Raw genomic sequence first — 17,728 nt, 5'->3', positions numbered from 1 at the left:
AGCGAGTAACAATGACGTGCAGGTTACTTATAGGGTGGGTAACTTATGTAAGGCTGGACTGCTTCAACGTCAGCGTTTTTATGGTCTAATGACGGTGTCTTCAATGTCACAGAGAGTGTCACGCCCCACACGAGACATGGCGCGTGGATGAACGTATGGATTAAAATGGATGCAAGGGTTGACATTGATTACGGTAGTTAGGTAGATATTTAAGTAGTTGGGTAGATATTTAATCTGTGGAATTTGTGTTATGCTTTTTGTGGCAAATTTAAGGAGAGGACAGCTGGGGTTCCCATTCCACAAATGCACACCACAATCAGAAAGTGGCTTTGCTTTTACTTGCTTTCTTCTGTTTGCTCTGCCAAGGGGTTTGTGCCCTGATAATTGGAATTGGATCCTCGCGGGATCCCTGTCTGGGGATCGTACATGGACAGTTGATCAAAAATCGTGCGGTTATAATTTTTTTTTTTATTTTTCATGCAAAACGAGATTACTTTACTTTTATAAATATAAAAATAATTTAATTTGGACCGTACGATTTTTTATCAACGGTCTGTGTGCATTGATCCCTTAAGATCCCCAGGGAGGGGGATCCGGCGAGGATCCAAATCCCTGATAATAGGGTTGGCTGGGATCCAAACGACTGAAATGTCTTTGGGAAGGGTATGTATGTGATTTTACAAAAATGGGACTCCTTGTTAGGCCTGAAAACATGGGTCTGTTCAAGGCCCAACCCACTGAATTGTGTCTGAAGTCTGATGGGTATTTAATTTGAAGGCAAATGGAAGTACGAAGCCCAACGAATTCAAAAGTTATGGGTTGAAAAAAACCGGAATTAGATCCTCTCCTGAGCTTATGCTCATGAGCCTCATCATCAGCGCACCAGGATCGTTGGATTTTGATTAAATTGCTATAAACAGATAATCCTTTTAAAAGTTATAATAATTGTAGTCGTTGGATCACACGTGCGCTAGTCAACAAATTCCTGAGCACAAGCTCAGGAGAGGATCCAATTCCCCAAAAACCCCCTTTCACATGGAAGGAAGACTAGTCAGTCGAGTTTTATAGAAGAAAAGTATTTTAATGTGGCAAGTATGTAGTTTCAATGGAATAAAAGCTCGAGTATTTAAATAAAGAGGTGGTTCTATAGAAGGCAACGTAAAGGAAGAAGATATATTAACTCAAACATTCTTACTTTTCATACATTCCTTTTTGTAGTTCAAACACTCTTACTTTTATAGCTCTACTACGTTTCTTGTAGCATTCTTTTCCCAAAACACATCTTGTACTTGTAAGAACTCGCCCAACTGGCAATTGATCTTGCCCGAATAAGTTTAAACTTGGCTCGAATATTTGTATTTATCATGTACTTTCAAGTTATTATTTTGTGCAAGTTATTGTTCTTTCGATTAACATTTGACAAGCTTTGACATTGCCCTTACATTCAGTTTTTCACTTTTCTATCTGTTTGTCTTGCTTTCTATCGTTCTCTTTACATAAAAATGCAAACTGACATAGAGTTCTAATCAGTTTTTGGTTCCTGGCATTAACATAAAGAAAATATAAAGTCCTTGTCACTAAGGCATAAAAAAGAACTTAACATATATTTAACCCCTTTATGGCACAGTCCCTTCGATCACAAAGTTTACCACAAACGCAGGAGGAATTATGGCACCAACAATTATATTATTAATATTTGATCGTTATTTCGTTAATTTTTATTCATTATGTCATCGATATTTTATTTATATGTTATCAACATTTAATCTTCATTGACTGTGTATTCAAATATAAATTAGGATATGAAGATACGTTTTTTACACATATTTTTGTTACGACTGAGTTCTTGAAAATTTTCAATCAGTCTAGTTACATAAGCTACTTCCTACAACATCCTCTCTGTCATGCCAGTGTTTTTTTATTTTTTTATTTATTTAACTTTTTGAGGGTTTAAATGTAACAAAAAAAATCATACAGGGGTTCATAATGATTTCATAAAAACAAAAAGAAAACGAAGTAAGCCCGCACTCTGTGTCCTTATTATTCAAGTGTTGGTTTCGAATCTGCGTCTGGCAAAACCCCAATCGCAGGGAACCTCATCGGAAATTGCGTTAATCGGTGTACGGTGGTGTAGCTATGGCGACTCTGGTGAGCTCGGCCGGTGGGCTACTAGCGATGCTGAACGAGTCCCATCCTTTGCTCAAGCTCCACGCTTTGTCCAACCTCAACAAATTGGTCGACAACTTTTGGCCCGAGATCTCCACCAGCGTCCCCGTCATGTACTCTCTCTCTCACACACATTTATTTATTTATTTATTTTTTCAGAATGCTTGTGATTTAGGGTTAGTGTTTCGCTTGTTCTGAGAAGAATTGTTCGAATTTTTGTGTGTGTATGTATTTTGGAGTATTGAGTAGTTGAAAGGACGTGTGAACTCGAATAATTTGTTTTTGTTTTCGATTTTGTGCGAATGGGATAAGGGTTTCAATTCTTAGTGCCGGTTATGAAATTAGGATTATTTTAATGAGAACGGAATTGGATTTATGTGTTGGATTGCAATTGTTTTGTGGGTGGTGGTGGAAGAGTGAGCGTTGTGTAGGATGGAGTAATTGAGATCATGGTTTAGGCGGAGTAGGCTATGGAAGCAGATAATGGGGTTTCCATTGTCTTCAATTCGGCGTTGGGCAGTTGAATTGCACTTTTAAGGCAGTGTTGAGAAATAAGACTTTGGATTGATATTACAACGGAGATGGAGAAATGCAACTAAGTTTTTCTGCGTTATTTTCGAAAACTTTGATTTTCTAGATACTTAAGAGGAACTGAGGAAGAATATTACTTGCTCCTCGTTGCCAGTGTCCAGTCAGTGCCCCTGGCAGTGGCAGGGGTTTCCTTATTTGATTCTTTCTCCCTCCATAATCTTGATCAGTCAATGGCTCCTGGAATTTTTTTTGGAGGCATTGAGATATATTCTTGGAATAATCAGACTAGGTTCATGAATAGTAATATACGAGCCAACAAAATACTTATAAGGATGTCTTATTGTTTCTCAGAGAAAGTTTGTATGAAGATGAAGAGTTTGATCAACATCAAAGACAACTGGCGGCATTGCTTGTGTCAAAGGTAAAAACTGTGCAGCCTACCTTTTGGAATTAGTGTGGCAGTTCGAAAGTGATTTTTCAATCAATCAATTTGGTTGCAATTTTGCACACAAATAAGGTTGGGAAAATCTATTGGCAACCTGGGCCCTGTTGGCTGAATTTTGTAAGGTTGCATTTTTTCCTTCGAACAGCCAAGAAATTCTTGAAAAACATCAATGAATTCGTAATACTAAGTATTTGCATGCAAATCTGACAGGTTAAATTTGAAGTTTGTGTGTCTCTTTTTCATTTGTGGGTGCAAAATTTCCTATTTTCTTCTGGAATGTAAGCTTAACTACTTCAATCTTTTGTTTGCATGATTTTTTCCTCACTCCAGGTTTTCTATTATTTGGGTGAACTTAATGATTCACTCTCCTATGCCCTTGGAGCTAGTTCGTTATTTGATGTGTCAGAGGATTCTGATTATGTCCATACTCTTCTAGGTAAGCATATTTTTGTAAGTATGATACTCTAAGGTATTAAAACTGACTTCACTTTGTAAGCGAGGACTGTGATGAGTAGAATCTATGATGTACTTTGAGGGTTAGAAAACTGTGAAAGGACAATGCAAGCAGGTTTAAGATATCTCAAACTAGATAATCAACTTTGCTTCGTGATCTAGTAGAACATCATCTCCGATTTAGTATTGTTAGAAGTGGATTTGTATGGAATTTTGAGGATACACAACCACAATTTATTTACATGACATATTTGGTTGTTTGCTCCTCTTCAGCTAAAGCTATAGACGAATATGCCAGTCTTAAGTCTAAGGCAGCAGAATCAAGTGCTGAAGCAGCAAATGTGGATCCTAGATTGGAGGCAATTGTAGAGAGAATGCTGAATAAGTATGCGGGCCTCTAGTGTCTTTAAATACAGTACTTCAGTACCTTTGGTTTTCTTACCTGTTTTCCCCTTTAGGTGTATCGTGGATGGAAAGTACCACCAGGCTATGGGGATTGCAATTGAATGCCGAAGATTGGATATACTTGAGGAAGCAATCACAAAAAGTGATAATGTGCATGGAACTTTGTCATATTGCATAAATGTCTCTCATTCCTTTGTTAATCTTAGAGAATATAGACGTGAGGTAAGATGATACCTTGTTGGCTTGTAACTTTTAGATTCATATGATTCTTTTGATAACATGAAAATGTGTGACTTCGTATCTCCTTTTTTGGCTAACATTTTGTTAAACACGTTGATATAAGGATAGTAGAAGCATTTACCTTTTGTTGATTCTTGAGGCTATATATGTATATAACACGGTAGATTTGTTTAAACTGGAAAGTATCATCTCTATGTATAATGGGAGAAGGGTAATTTGGTGAAATATTCATAATACCAAAAGTTGCCATCAGACATTCACAAAATGAGAATTTAATTATCAAGGACAAAATAGTAATCATATAACATTTTGAATTGAAAAAAATTTGAATTAAAATTTTAAAATAAGTTACACACTCCACACATTGTGGGTGGTTACTGACTTTTTTGAATTGTTTTATATTTGTCTAATTCTTTTAAATTACACAAATTATAAATTTAAACTTTTTTGTTCAAAAAAAAATTTAGTTATAAAAGAGCTAATTGCCACACGCATATGAGTGTGGCAAGAGGCTTGTGTCTTATTATATTGTTCTCTTTAAAAGTATATGTATTTTTTATTCTCTTGAGAAGTGCACAGAAATGCAGTGTTTAAAGAAAAGATGCATGATACATGTATAACAAAGGTGTGCATGGATAGTACAATACATTGCATAGATTTAACATGTGTTTGCACGTTCACGATGTAGTTTAGATTTCTGTTCCATAATAATTTTGTATTTCATATAATATTACGTTTAAATGATGTGGAGTTAATTAAAACACAATACATGCATGTTATGGCTTGAGTAGTGATGTCGAAATGTCTAGGTCAAAAACCTCTGGCAAGAAACACTTGTTATTTAGTTATATAAATTCAAAGGATTCTATTTCTTTTCCTAATCTCATTGGGGTCTCTGATACAACATGTTAACGCTCTAATTTTCATGATTATCTGATGATCCTATCTCTTCATTATGGCCAATTTTCTTGTTCGACAAAAGGTTCATTTATATACATTAATTAGATTGTAGTGGCTATAGTTTAGCGGTAAAAATGTGATTTGTTGATTTGTTCTATAATCCTTTGATAGGGAAAAGCACCCAATCCTTTACCCCTCAATGCTTTCTGCTATGTTGATTATTTGTATCAAGTCATGCATTCACAGATGTTGGTTATTTGAATCAAGTCATGCATTTACAAATGTTCTTCTGGAGTGTGAGACTTTTGTTTCTCCTTTGGTTCTTTGGGACAGGTACTTCGTCTTCTGGTAAATGTGTATCAGAAACTGCCTTCTCCAGATTATTTGAGCATTTGTCAGTGTCTCATGTTCTTAGATGAACCTGAAGGTGTTGCAAGCATATTGGAAAAGCTTCTGCGTTCTGAAAACAAGGACGATGCGCTCTTGGCATATCAAGTAGCCTTTGATCTCATAGAGAATGAACACCAAGCTTTTCTCTTAAGTGTAAGAAATGGCCTCTCACCTCCCAAGCCTCAGCCATCAGAAGCTGCGCAGCCAGAAGCCAGTGAAGCTGCAACAAATGAAAGTTCTGCTGCTGAGGATGTTCAAATGACAGATGGAGGTTCTACTTCTAATGTGAGTGTGCTCGAAGATCCGAAAGAAGTGATCTATTCTGAGAGGCTAACAAAAATTAAAGGAATTTTGTCTGGCGAGACTTCAATACAGTTGACTCTACAATTTTTGTACAGTCATAACAAGTGAGGCTTCTGTTTTCTTCCCTATTGTTTTTTAATGCAATCATCAGAACTTCTGTTTCTTCTGAATTGAGTGGTGGAAAAGTGTTTTGACTGTTTTGAAATTTGCATATAGGTCCGATCTTCTTATTCTGAAGACAATAAAGCAGTCTGTTGAGATGAGAAATAGTGTATGCCATAGTGCAACCATTTATGCTAATGCAATTATGCATGCTGGAACGACTGTGGACACATTTCTTAGAGAGAATCTGGTAAAGCACATCTCCTAAGTTTTTCATTTGACCACCGTCTCCATTGGCATATTTCTTTGTTATCAATATTGACAATAACAATTTAAATTGTCAGGACTGGTTGAGCAGAGCCACAAATTGGGCAAAATTCAGTGCAACAGCAGGGTTAGGTGTTATTCACAGAGGCCACTTGCAGCAAGGAAGATCTCTGATGGCACCTTACTTGCCTCAGGGTGGTGCTGGTGGTGGCGGTGGCAGTCCGTACTCAGAAGGCGGTGCTCTGTATGCTTTGGGTCTTATTCATGCCAACCATGGCGAGGGCATCAAAGAATTCCTCCGTGATAGCCTACGTAGTACCAATGTAGAGGTGTGTACTTTGTAAATCAGCGATGATATCTTTTTGTGCATATTTGGTATATTGCCAAAATTTTCTAATGGGAGATCTATTGATGCAGGTTATTCAACATGGTGCATGCTTAGGTCTTGGCTTATCAGCTTTAGGAACTGCTGACGAAGAGATCTATGATGACATTAAAAATGTGCTGTATACTGACAGTGCTGTTGCAGGTGAAGCTGCTGGGATTAGTATGGGTTTGCTTATGGTTGGAACTGCAAGTGAGAAGGCTAGTGAGATGCTTGTTTATGCACATGAGACACAACATGAAAAGATCATCAGGTATAGAGAATTGCTTTATCTTTTTATTGTTTCCTCTCGGCATTCTTTTACTTATAACTATACTATTTTATCGAGCAAAGTATGCTAATTTGTGATCTGTGGTAGGTATAATACGCTTAAGGTCTTTACTAACTGTATAGTGTGTTACAGGGGGTTAGCATTGGGAATTGCCTTGACAGTATATGGAAGAGAAGAAGAAGCAGACACACTAATTGAGCAGATGACAAGGGATCAAGATCCTATACTACGTTATGGTGGTATGTATGCTTTGGCATTGGCCTACAGTGGGACAGCAAACAACAAAGCCATTCGTCAGCTGCTGCATTTTGCTGTGTCTGATGTGAGTGATGATGTTAGGAGGACTGCTGTTCTAGCACTTGGGTTTGTGTTGTACTCTGAGCCAGAGCAGGTTGGTACTGTCTTATTTGTCCATTGCTATGCTCTGTCCAAATCAATTTGATGCTGCTGCCCTATTTTATTTTATTTTTTTGTTTGCTTATGATGCCTTTGAATCTCCAAAATTGCACAAACTGCAGACGCCAAGAATTGTCTCCCTGCTATCTGAGTCTTACAACCCGCATGTTCGTTATGGTGCTGCTCTTGCAGTAGGCATTTCCTGTGCTGGTACTGGCTTGAGTGAGGCCATATCTTTGCTAGAGCCTCTGACTTCAGATGTTGTTGATTTTGTGCGCCAAGGTGCTCTCATTGCAATGGCTATGGTCATGGTCCAGATTAGTGAAGCCAGTGATTCTCGTGTAGGAGTTTTCAGGTACTGTTATTGTATTTTGCAAACTCTCTCTCTCTCTCTCTCTCTCTCTAAACACACACATCTCGTGCAAGCCAATGATCTTAACTGTCTACTTCTTAGGTTTTCTTTTCAAGGATCAACCATAGGAAAAACCAACCAAATTGAAAATCATGAGGATCTATCTAGACAAAATAAAGAGCAACCATAATGTGCTGCAATGCTCACAATGATAATGAAATGGTGAAATGGTTTCCCATTTTGCTGAATTTTGCAATTTTATGGATAATTTTTAAGTGGGTTATGGTCCCTTTCTACCGTGTATACAACTATACATATACCAAACATGCACACACATAGGGAGCTTTGAAGGAGGGATTTAGCTTTGCAGAAAAAGGAGGATCGCTTGTGGGGCTTAACCTTCATTATAGTTCAGTATTCTGAACCATCTTTCTATTGAATACCCATTCAAAGATCTCCATGGCAAAAGTTTATCCGAATTGGAAGTTGTTAATCATTTGATCCTTGGAAAGACTGATTGTATATTTATGTATATGTCTATCGATAGGGGTAGCTTCATATGAGGGATTCCTTTTATAGCAATTTCTAGGGATAACGTTGTGGGATCCAGCCACATTGTGGTCTAATGAGTAGAACCATTTACTCTTTAGGTTTCCATCCAATATCATCTTTACGAAAAGTCGGCCAAATTGAAAGTCATTAAGTTATCTGACTGATCAAATAAATAGATGAATAGTTGTGATAGACATTGAAATCATTGTGTGATGATACTATAGTCAAACAAATTTTGATTTGGCTGATTAGTTGTAAGGATGATCTTTTGATGGAGACCAAGAAAGTGGACTGTTCAGAACATTGGACCGTAACATTGGTTGAGTCCCACATGGAGTCATATATAGATAAAATATAGTTATCATTTACTTCCAATGATGTCTGAAATTTAGAAAATCGAGTTAACTTGTTTTATTTTTGGTTCTGTTTTTTAACTATAGGCGGCAATTGGAGAGAATTATTCTTGATAAGCATGAGGACACCATGAGCAAAATGGGAGCAATCTTGGCCTCCGGAATTCTCGATGCTGGTGGAAGGAACGTGACCATAAGATTACTTTCTAAGACAAAACATGATAAGGTCACCGCAGTTGTTGGCCTTGCTGTTTTCAGCCAGTATTGGTATTGGTATCCTCTCATTTATTTCATAAGCTTGGCATTCTCACCAACAGCTTTGATAGGACTGAACTCTGACCTGAAAGTGCCAAAGTTTGAGTTCATGTCACATGCAAAACCTTCGCTGTTTGAATATCCTAAACCGACCACTGTGCCAACTGCCACATCGGCTGTAAAACTCCCCACTGCTGTATTGTCAACATCAGCAAAGGCCAGCAAAGCTAAGGCCAAGAAAGAAGCAGACCAGAAGGCAAATGCTGGAAAATTATCCGGGGTGGAGGCTTCATCTTCCAGAGCAAAGAATGAGAAAGGAAAATCAAGTGAGAAGGATGGGGATTCAATGCAGGTAAGTCCTGTCTCACCGCTTCCTCTTACGCAATTTCAGAAAGTTCAATGTTTACGGTTTATGTTTCTTCCGAAAGTTGCTCGGTTTATATTCCATAATCATCAAGTTGTCTTATCTATACACAGGACACACAAACAGTGGTTACTATTGGAAGAAAATGAACTATGATTAGATCCATGTACTTTACTGTCTTTTAGTTTCTGATCCATCCTTTTGCCAGGTTGATGGCCAAGCGGAAAAGAAATCAGAGCCTGAGCCTTCTTTTGAGATTTTAACGAACCCTGCTAGGGTGGTTCCTTCTCAGGAGAAATATATCAAATTTCTGGAAGAAAGTAGATACGTGCCCATTAAGTTAGCACCTTCGGGGTTTGTTCTCTTGAGAGACCTGCGACCTACTGAGCCCGAGGTGCTTTCACTTACCGACACTCCGTCTTCTACAGCATCTGCAGCTGGTGGTGTATCAGCAACCGGACAGCAGGATTCTGCATCGACCATGGCTGTTGATGAGGAACCTCAGCCACCTCAGCCTTTTGAATACACTTCTAATCAATGAAGGAGGCAAAAAGCGTGTTATATACAAGGTTGAGTCGAGTATTTTCCCCTCTTGGTGCTAACGGAAGACTTTGATGCAAAGTCAAGCGCAATGGGGTTTTAGGATTCATAAGGCCAACCCTATTTAATGGAATAAGGTTTTGTTGTTGTTGTTGTACTGTGACCAAATGTTAGATTTGGCACTCGCTTTCTTTCTCTTTGCTCTACGGAGTCTTAAAATATTAAAGGGTTTCACTTTGCACCCATCTATATAGGGTCAGTAACATTTTGGTCCTTGACTTTTATAATTTGACATTTTACTGCCATTGAGTTATGAGTTCCTACACTTTTGGCCTCTCTTAAGTTTAAACATTAATTTTACTTTTCCAACTTAGCACTATGTTGGTTTATTTTTACATGAACAAATAAGAATTTTTCGTAATGAAAATTGTACCCTTGTCGTTATATATAATAGCTACATATGCACTTGCAAAGTGTAAAAGTGTCAATTTATGACATCATGTATCGATCTTTTGTCTTGAGCGTTTGTTGTGCCTCTAGACTTTAACGAGAAAGCCTAATAAATTTTACCCCAAAAAAACTTGTGAAATGGGTTGTAGGGAGTTGAAAAGGTCCATAATAAAACATAAACGCAAGTAATGTGACTTGTGCATGGTTATTTTGGATGAAAAATTGATCGACATTAGTGTGAGATTAGAAAAATGGATAATATAAAAAAAAAAATTAAAATACACATTGCTTAAAATTTTACTTCATACATGTCTTTTCAAGAAACTTGTTTCCTTTTTTATTTGGCACCCACTTAATGGAGAAATATTAGATAGTACACATTCTGCATTTAACGTCTAAATTATCTTAAGTAGAATCTAATTATATTGTGGATTCTATCTTTATTAAAAAGATAGATGCTGTTTACATTTTGTAAATCACGTCTCAACCATTTCAAGTAGAATATAATTGTATTATGGACTCTTTATCTTTATTTATTTATTCTTTATAAAAAAATAAAAAGATCAGCTGGTAACTTAGTCACGGTAATCCACGCTTTCGGAAGCCGGAGGATTTACATAAGCATTTTAGCTTCTCTCTAACCACCAACGTGTGAGGGACACCAAATGGAAAGTGAGGAAATCAAAGAAGGTTCACATACGGCCAATCCCACATAATGAGAGAAGGCATTGTTGTTGTTGTTGTACTGACGAAATGTTAGATTGGGCACTCTTTCTCTCTTTGCTCAATGGACTCAAAATATTAAACGGCTTCACTTTGCACCCATGTATTTAGGGTCAGTAACATTTTGGCCCTTGAATTTTATAATTTGACATTTTACTACCATTGAGTTATGAGTTCCTACACTTTTGGCTCCTTTTAAGTTTAGGGTAAATCTCAGTTTACTACCCTTAAGTTTTGTGATTTTCAACATTTGGTACATAAAGTTTTTTTCGTCCTAGAATCATACCTAAAGTGTTAATTTTGGGACAATCTCATACATCTGTTAGTCTGATTGTTAAGTCTCCCTTTTAACTGATGACGTGGTACCTATGTAGACAATGATTTGGCGCCACATGTCATTAAGGAGTCCACGTGGAAATTAAAAATTCAAAAATAGAAAAAAAGATATATCATCTTCTACCTCCCCCGACCTTCCCTTCCTCCCTTATCCCTCCATTCTCTGCTCTGCACCAACCCACCAAATCCTCCTCTCCTCTCCTCTTCGACTCCTCATACATCCACCCTTCCCCTCCATCTTCGACTCCACCCATCGCAAAGAAGCCCATCAAGCCCGCGTGTTGAGCCTCCTGAGGATTGTTCAGAAACATCAGGCAGCCGGGAAAAAAAACATATCACAATGAACAACATCGTGAAACTTCGAAGAACCCCATCGATGCTTTGAAATCTTGAAACTCAGCACAATGCCACTCAAAACCAACTTGGTAGAAACCCAATTCCCAGACGACAATATGCACCCAAAAGACTTCCTATTTATAACATTTCGGATCCAAAGAATGGTAACTGAAAATGTGCTATAATTTATGCAAATTCAAGCTTCAAAACCTCTGGCTTTTGGCTCGTAAATCCATTATAGCTCCAATTAATAGAAGCAAAGGATACTTGGTAAAGGGAAAGAATGATTTGGGCTCAGAGAAGAGAATGTGTTTTCTATAAAGCGACTTTGAAGGTTCCAACCGTTGCAATTCTTCTGATTTTGCTTTTCCTTTTGGAATCCTTGTAAAAGAAGCTCCCTCAGAGACTCAAAGGGCTTGGCTTTCGAATCTTTTCAGCTCAAAAGAAATTAAAACCTAGATTCTTCGCCGTAAACCCATTTAACACGAAGGAAATAAATCGAAATTAAAAGCAACCTAAGAATCTTTTTCTCCCCTTTCTTCTCCAAACGGCCAAATTTGAGCAGCGAGATTATCACACTATCAAAATTCAGAACAAAAAAAGGAGAAAGAAAACAGTAGATTCAGTACCAAGATCAAGAACCAAGGTGGAGATTTTAACAAGGGCAGCTAAATATCTGATCTTTACGGCGGTTTGCGGCGGAGCTTTTCTAGGATTGAGCGCAAATCCTACGGACCAACGAGAAACAAATAGGAGCGGAAAGGATCAGAGCTTTAATGGGTCTCGATACCGACCTGCATTTTTGACCAAATCCGACGGACCAACGCAGAGAAAGATTCAGCTGCGGTTTCACGGCTGCGGAATCCGATTCTGGGATCGGAGAGAAGGAAGGAAACTGAATCCCGTGTAATCAGTAGATTTTGTTTCTTGAGCAGAAAAATTGGGATTACTGGTTGTGGAAGATAAGCTACGGCACCATTTATTTGGGGATTAAAATCCCAAAAATATAGAAGAAAATCAAATGGGGAAGAAATCTATGAGATAAGCTGCTTGAGATTGCAGATGGCCAGCGAGGAGATGTGTACTGGTAGGGAGTGAAGCGAAACAAAAAGACAGAAAGAATGAGTTGAAGAGGAGAGGAGAGGAGGGTTTGGTGGGTTAGTGCAGAGGAGAGAATGGAGGGATAAGGGAGGAAGGGAAGGTCGGGGAGGGATAAAACGACCAAACTTTTATTTTTTAAATTTTTTTTAATTTCCACGTGGATCCTTAATGACACGTGTCGTCCAGTTATTATCCATATGAGTGTCACGTCATCAGTTAACGGAAAATTTACCAGTTATACTAATGGATGTATGAGACTATCTCAAAATTAACACTTTATGTATGACTTTGAGAAGAAAAAAACTTTCTATACTAAAGGTTGAAAATCACGAAACTTGAAAATAGTAAACTGATATTTATCCTAAGTTTAAATATTAATTTTATTTTTCCGACTGCACTTGGATGGTTTGTTTTTTTTGCTTGCAATAGTCAAGAATGACAAATTTATTAACAAATTTTATATGAACAAATAAGAATATTTCTTAATGAAAATTATACCATTCTAGATATATACTAGAAATTTAGCCTGCGCGATGTCCCGGGAATGTCAACTTGATGATAAGCGTATGTGTTACAATGAGGAATTAAATGTGTTGTAACCATTGTGTAAATAAATATGTAAAAAGTATTTATACAAAATATGTACAAAGTATTTATAAAATGTATATAATAGTTATTGACAACTCTACATATATATATATAAATAGTTGTTCAAAATCTAGCTATTCCTATTTCATTGATGTAGAAATTGATGTTAACATGAAACTTGTAAGAAAAAAAAAATGGAGGGAGGGAAAGAGGAAGAGGGAGCTTTACAGGTGTGCAAACCTGTTGTAAGCTTGGTGTGGCTCGTTGGAGTCGTGCAGATAGCTGCAGGCCTGCAATACTTCAGCAAATAAATTGATAATGCTTGTGCTCTGTTTTGTTCTGTTCTTTCCCAGGTTGATCCTACAAACAAAAGCAGAGACAAAACTTAAAAACTGATGCCAATCAATGAAAGCTAAATAATCCCCATGCTTAATCTTTTATAAAACAAAGCACCAAGAAAATTTCAACAATAAATATTTTTTTCATACAAAAAAATGAAACAAGGAAATAAATTTCAACATTAGGCTTATTTCAGACATTTAACATCTTACTTTGAGATTTCTTCCACGGAATGAGACTACAATGTTCGTTGACAACCATTGTAAACATAAGGTGGACAACTTTTTGACCATGTCATTAGACAATTACAAAACCTTACTTTCCATGAGCTTGTAACTTACAAATACCAAACTTAATGTATCATTTGTGTGTCCTCAGCTTTCATTGCGTAATCACGTTTACGATTGAAACATTAACCAAATGCTAAAAAACAAAAATGTGACTCTTTATGATTTTCTTATAACAGAAAAATATCCCTAATTAGAGCATGCCACACAACAACATATTGCTTTTATATGAAGTATTTTTCTTAGTGGCAAGTATTATACTCTCTTTTGGCCAAGAGGATATGAAATTGGTTGAGTATACTATTCTAGCCAATTGGATCAATACGCTAAAGTTTGCAATGTACAAAACCGTAAGTACTCAAGACATGAAGGCTTTAGAACACAAATATACCTGAGGTGCCAAAATATGGTGTTGAGGAAGTGTTTTCTTCTTATTTTGAGGGAAGAAGAACGCAGCTCTGAATTTGTACCCATTTTCTTAACCCATGGTTCCTATAACCCATAAATAATTTTAGTGTCATTCAAAATAACAAATACGCTAGATGAATTGAAAAACTGCAGAGATTAGTTTCACAAATATATAATGAAGCCAAAAGCCATATCTAATATAAATTTTATAAACAGAGGGTTTATTTAATCTAAAAAGAGGTAAAGACATACATACCAATCCTCTGAATGTTCTCCGCACGATGTTCTGCTTCAAGAATGTACGACAGCTTCTCCTACGGTACAAACTCCCACCCAAAGCACATGCCACCATGCTCTGCCCTGAACAAACAAAATAAATTATATGCAAGTAATGAGCAACTTTTTTCTGGCATATAGTCTAAGTTCATAATTAATCTTTAGTGTCGTTCAATAATATACTACCACGATGGTGACACATGCATGATTCTAAATTACATCTGTTCTTATATAAAAAAAAAAAGTTTATATACATAAATTTCAATATGTCTGCTTACAATTTTTAAACGTATTAGTGGGGATAAGTAGAGGTCGCACTTGGTGCGATGGCAAGTGCCTTCGCCCATGAGCGGAAGGTCTCGGGTTCGAGACTTGGGAGCAGCCTCTCCATAAATGGGGGTAAGGCTAGCCGACATTCACCTCTCCCAGACCCTGCGTAAACCGGGAGCCTTGTGCACTGGGTACGACCTTTTTTTTTATTAGTGGGGATAAGATTAGGGATACGCTTTGACATCAACCCCTTATGGATAGCCCTTCCTAATCCTTCAAGTGTAGTCTAGTCCTTCATATTAAGCATGGGCTAAATGCTATAACAATCCAAGATAACTTGTATGGAAATGAACTGACAATGAAGGTGGTTTTTGTCTTTTGGGTGATCTCATGATGGAAACATATACTGGAGGATAGGTAATTTGTACACGCTCGTTGCTGCGGAATTGAAAACTATATAAAAGATTATGTAATTTCAATTTCCATAAATAATGTTTGAATGAAAAACTGAGTTACCAATGTTAATGAAAATTATACACAATTTTAAACAAATTTAAATATCAAAAGAGAAACCTATTTTGTCTATTAAAAATATTATGAAGTCCTTTGGATACGAAAAAACACAAATTGTTTTTTGTCCAAGAACATTAACGGGAAATGTTGTTTAGTGCAATACTAAAAGTTGTTCTCTGCTATGTTGGTCATTAAGGAAGCATCTCTGGCGAGGAAAAAAAAATTGAAATAAATTTATAGACAATAGAATTATATCATAAACAAAATAAGGGTAATGCGTGTTTACCTACTGTTTTTGTGTGTAGAAAGAAGTCTGATTTTGCATGAAATGGAAATGACCTTCTCTGGTACTTCTATAGGATGCGATCAAACTTTTGTGCATTTCCAACTTGCCTTAGAACCAAGTTTCTACAAAAACAGATCGAATTCAAGAAAGTAATTAGATCAAGGCATAAGAGATTATAAGAAAAAAGTATAGAAAATATAAACCACATATACCAGTCATTATAGTACTTTTTATTGTGAATACACCTAAAAATATATCATTTTGCAGTGAATGGTTGGTTCATATTAATTCGACTTTAGTTTCTTTCAAATCATTCAACTTATCCTTGATTTTTTTAACGGCGTCATAATTAAGAGTTAGCTAATAGTAAATATATAAATCTGTTAAGTTTTAGTTGACCCTCGACATGCGTTCTGAAAATGGTTCTTCCAACATGATGAAATCATGTCAAGAGTTAAAAAGGAGTAAGATAAAACTAATGTAAGAGCTCTGTAAAATTGAGGCAGAGCATGTTAAGGGAACCATCTGAAAAATGATATTCTAAGAAGCTAAATGCTTGAAGAACCTAAGAAAGAAGATAATATATAACAACATGCTGAATCAACTGAAAAAGTCACATGGATAGGCACAAACATGTCAAAATGATAGTCTATTGTAATCCATAGTTGGTAATAGAAACATATTCTCATGTTACTTAAGCAACAAAAAGCACAAACTCATTAAATCATAACAAAAAGCACTAATATACACAAAAGTGGGAAAAAATTATACCGTTTTATTGACCAAAAAGGTTCATTTCACAGTATCGAGTTTGTAGAAAAGTTGGAACTGCATGAGTACAGGCAACAGGGGAGAAAACTGGGGAAAACAAAAGCACAAAGGAATGTGAAGCATGTAAAAATGATAGTCGATTGTAATCCATGATAATAGAAACATATTCTCATGTTACTTAAGCAACAAAAAGCACGAACTCATTAAATCATAACAAAAAGCACTAATATACACAAATATATTAAGATTACAATAGTGAAGTTCATAGACTAATTGGAACACATCTTTGCAAGTCATTAAGAATATGGAAACCTAATTGTTGGTACGTTATTAAAAAATATGCATAGAGTGCTGGAACACACAAAAGTAGTCATTTGCAAAAAATACTCAAATTTTATCAAAATCTTGCTTCAAATACAAAGGATCCATACAATATAGACCACACTCACCCAACCTCCAATCAAATTTCATTGGATGAGTGTGGTCTATATTTGAATTCTGTTTGATTGGCGAACACCCATACATGAAACCTGGTTCTTTTCCTAGATGACTAAACCACACACGGAACAGAATCGAAATCTCATACCCAAAAACTGACGACAACAACAAAAGCCCAAAATTTTGAAAACACATCTCTCAATAAGAAACCCATTGGTAAAATCTAAAATCAGACAAAATAAAACCAAAAACCTACAGTAAAAAAACCAAAAAAACTCACCAAGAGAAATTACATTCACCAAGCTGAAGATCCGTACAACCCAACCTACCAAGCTAAATAACCTTTACCGGCCGATGGGTTTTTCCCTTGCAAAATGGCTCCACACCTGTGAACACAAAGATTAACAAAAGAAAAGCCACCAAGGGTTAAAAAATGGCAGAACACGATAGCGAAGAACAATCCAAACAACGCGAAAGTAGAGGAGAAGAGACGCGTGGAGCGGGAGGACAAAAACGCTGAGGAAGGCTATCAAAAAATGGAGCACTGAGGAACCTTTGAGAAAGAGGGAAAGAGAGAGAGAGAGCTGGCTTCGGATTTTGCATCCTGCTTCCCATTACGCGATGATCAACACGTGCACAACACGGGTAAAATTGTCATTTCACTGTGCAATACAGAAAATTGAAATTGAGAACCAGCAACAACGAAGGGCATTACCGTCTTTTCACTGTTCATGAACAGTGAAAAACAGTACCACCCGAGTTTGGGTTTTAGTATATGTACAGTGTGTGTGTGTGTCTATAAATGAATTTTGTCGTCCGACATCAATCTGGTGTTCATGTAAGCAAAAAGTACTTCATTTAAGTGTCATGTAGGATAGTAAAAGTGTTCAATTAAGTCATGATGATTTATGACATTATCTATCCATCTTGTGTCTC

General features: G+C 36.7%; 2 protein-coding genes and 1 long non-coding RNA gene across 9 annotated transcripts; 1 reads left to right on the top strand and 2 right to left on the bottom strand.

Annotated features, from left to right (window-relative positions):
* The first annotated feature begins 1,972 nt into the window (after positions 1–1,972).
* Positions 1,973–9,995, top strand: LOC103402193 (26S proteasome non-ATPase regulatory subunit 1 homolog A-like). The gene is made up of 13 exons (XM_008340928.4): positions 1,973–2,279; positions 3,049–3,118; positions 3,473–3,578; positions 3,869–3,980; positions 4,054–4,222; positions 5,474–5,937; positions 6,050–6,185; positions 6,280–6,531; positions 6,620–6,840; positions 6,991–7,249; positions 7,377–7,609; positions 8,599–9,118; positions 9,339–9,995. Exons 1-13 carry the CDS (start codon positions 2,137–2,139, stop codon positions 9,669–9,671), a joined length of 3,018 nt encoding a protein of 1,005 aa, XP_008339150.3. The 5' UTR covers positions 1,973–2,136; the 3' UTR covers positions 9,672–9,995.
* A 1,041-nt stretch (positions 9,996–11,036) lies between these two features.
* Positions 11,037–12,694, bottom strand: LOC139192570 (uncharacterized). The gene is made up of 2 exons (XR_011576774.1): positions 12,145–12,694; positions 11,037–11,469 (listed from the first exon to the last, which is right to left on the bottom strand). It is a non-coding gene; the product is annotated as an uncharacterized lncRNA (long non-coding RNA).
* A 511-nt stretch (positions 12,695–13,205) lies between these two features.
* Positions 13,206–17,373, bottom strand: LOC114821464 (uncharacterized). Of its 7 annotated transcripts, none has more exons than XR_011576213.1 (6): positions 17,073–17,373; positions 16,355–16,441; positions 15,584–15,705; positions 14,495–14,598; positions 14,222–14,322; positions 13,206–13,564 (listed from the first exon to the last, which is right to left on the bottom strand). XR_011576213.1 is itself a non-coding variant. In XM_070813863.1 (6 exons), the coding sequence occupies exons 3-6, from the start codon at positions 15,677–15,679 to the stop codon at positions 13,429–13,431; spliced, it is 384 nt and encodes a 127-aa protein (XP_070669964.1). In that variant the 5' UTR covers positions 15,680–15,705; positions 16,355–16,441; positions 17,122–17,350; the 3' UTR covers positions 13,206–13,428. The 7 variants fall into 7 exon arrangements, 3 of the variants coding, with proteins under 3 accessions (XP_070669964.1, XP_070669963.1, XP_070669965.1); XR_011576214.1 differs by having other exon boundaries at positions 17,122–17,350; XR_011576215.1 differs by having other exon boundaries at positions 15,588–15,705; positions 17,073–17,339.
* Between the last annotated feature and the right edge of the window lie 355 nt (positions 17,374–17,728).

Source organism: Malus domestica, chromosome 15 (genome assembly GCF_042453785.1).
Source record: "Malus domestica chromosome 15, GDT2T_hap1".
NCBI classification, from domain to species: Eukaryota; Viridiplantae; Streptophyta; class Magnoliopsida; order Rosales; family Rosaceae; genus Malus; species Malus domestica.
Note: the sequence above shows the minus strand (reverse complement) of the source record. Positions and strands in the feature narration are given on the sequence as shown.

Excerpts from the sequence above, each read along its gene's own strand:
- LOC103402193 (XM_008340928.4), top strand. The coding sequence starts at position 2,137 with ATGGCGACTCTGGTGAGCTCGGCCGGTGGGCTACTAGCGATGCTGAAC. Across the intron at positions 4,223-5,473 it reads TTAGAGAATATAGACGTGAG|GTACTTCGTCTTCTGGTAAA; the intron begins GTAAGATGATAC and ends TCTTTGGGACAG. Across the intron at positions 6,841-6,990 it reads CAACATGAAAAGATCATCAG|GGGGTTAGCATTGGGAATTG; the intron begins GTATAGAGAATT and ends AGTGTGTTACAG.
- LOC114821464 (XM_070813863.1), bottom strand. The coding sequence starts at position 15,679 with ATGCACAAAAGTTTGATCGCATCCTATAGAAGTACCAGAGAAG. Across the intron at positions 14,323-14,494 it reads GGAGAACATTCAGAGGATTG|GAACCATGGGTTAAGAAAAT; the intron begins GTATGTATGTCT and ends TATGGGTTATAG. Across the intron at positions 13,565-14,221 it reads ACCATATTTTGGCACCTCAG|GATCAACCTGGGAAAGAACA; the intron begins GTATATTTGTGT and ends TTTTGTTTGTAG.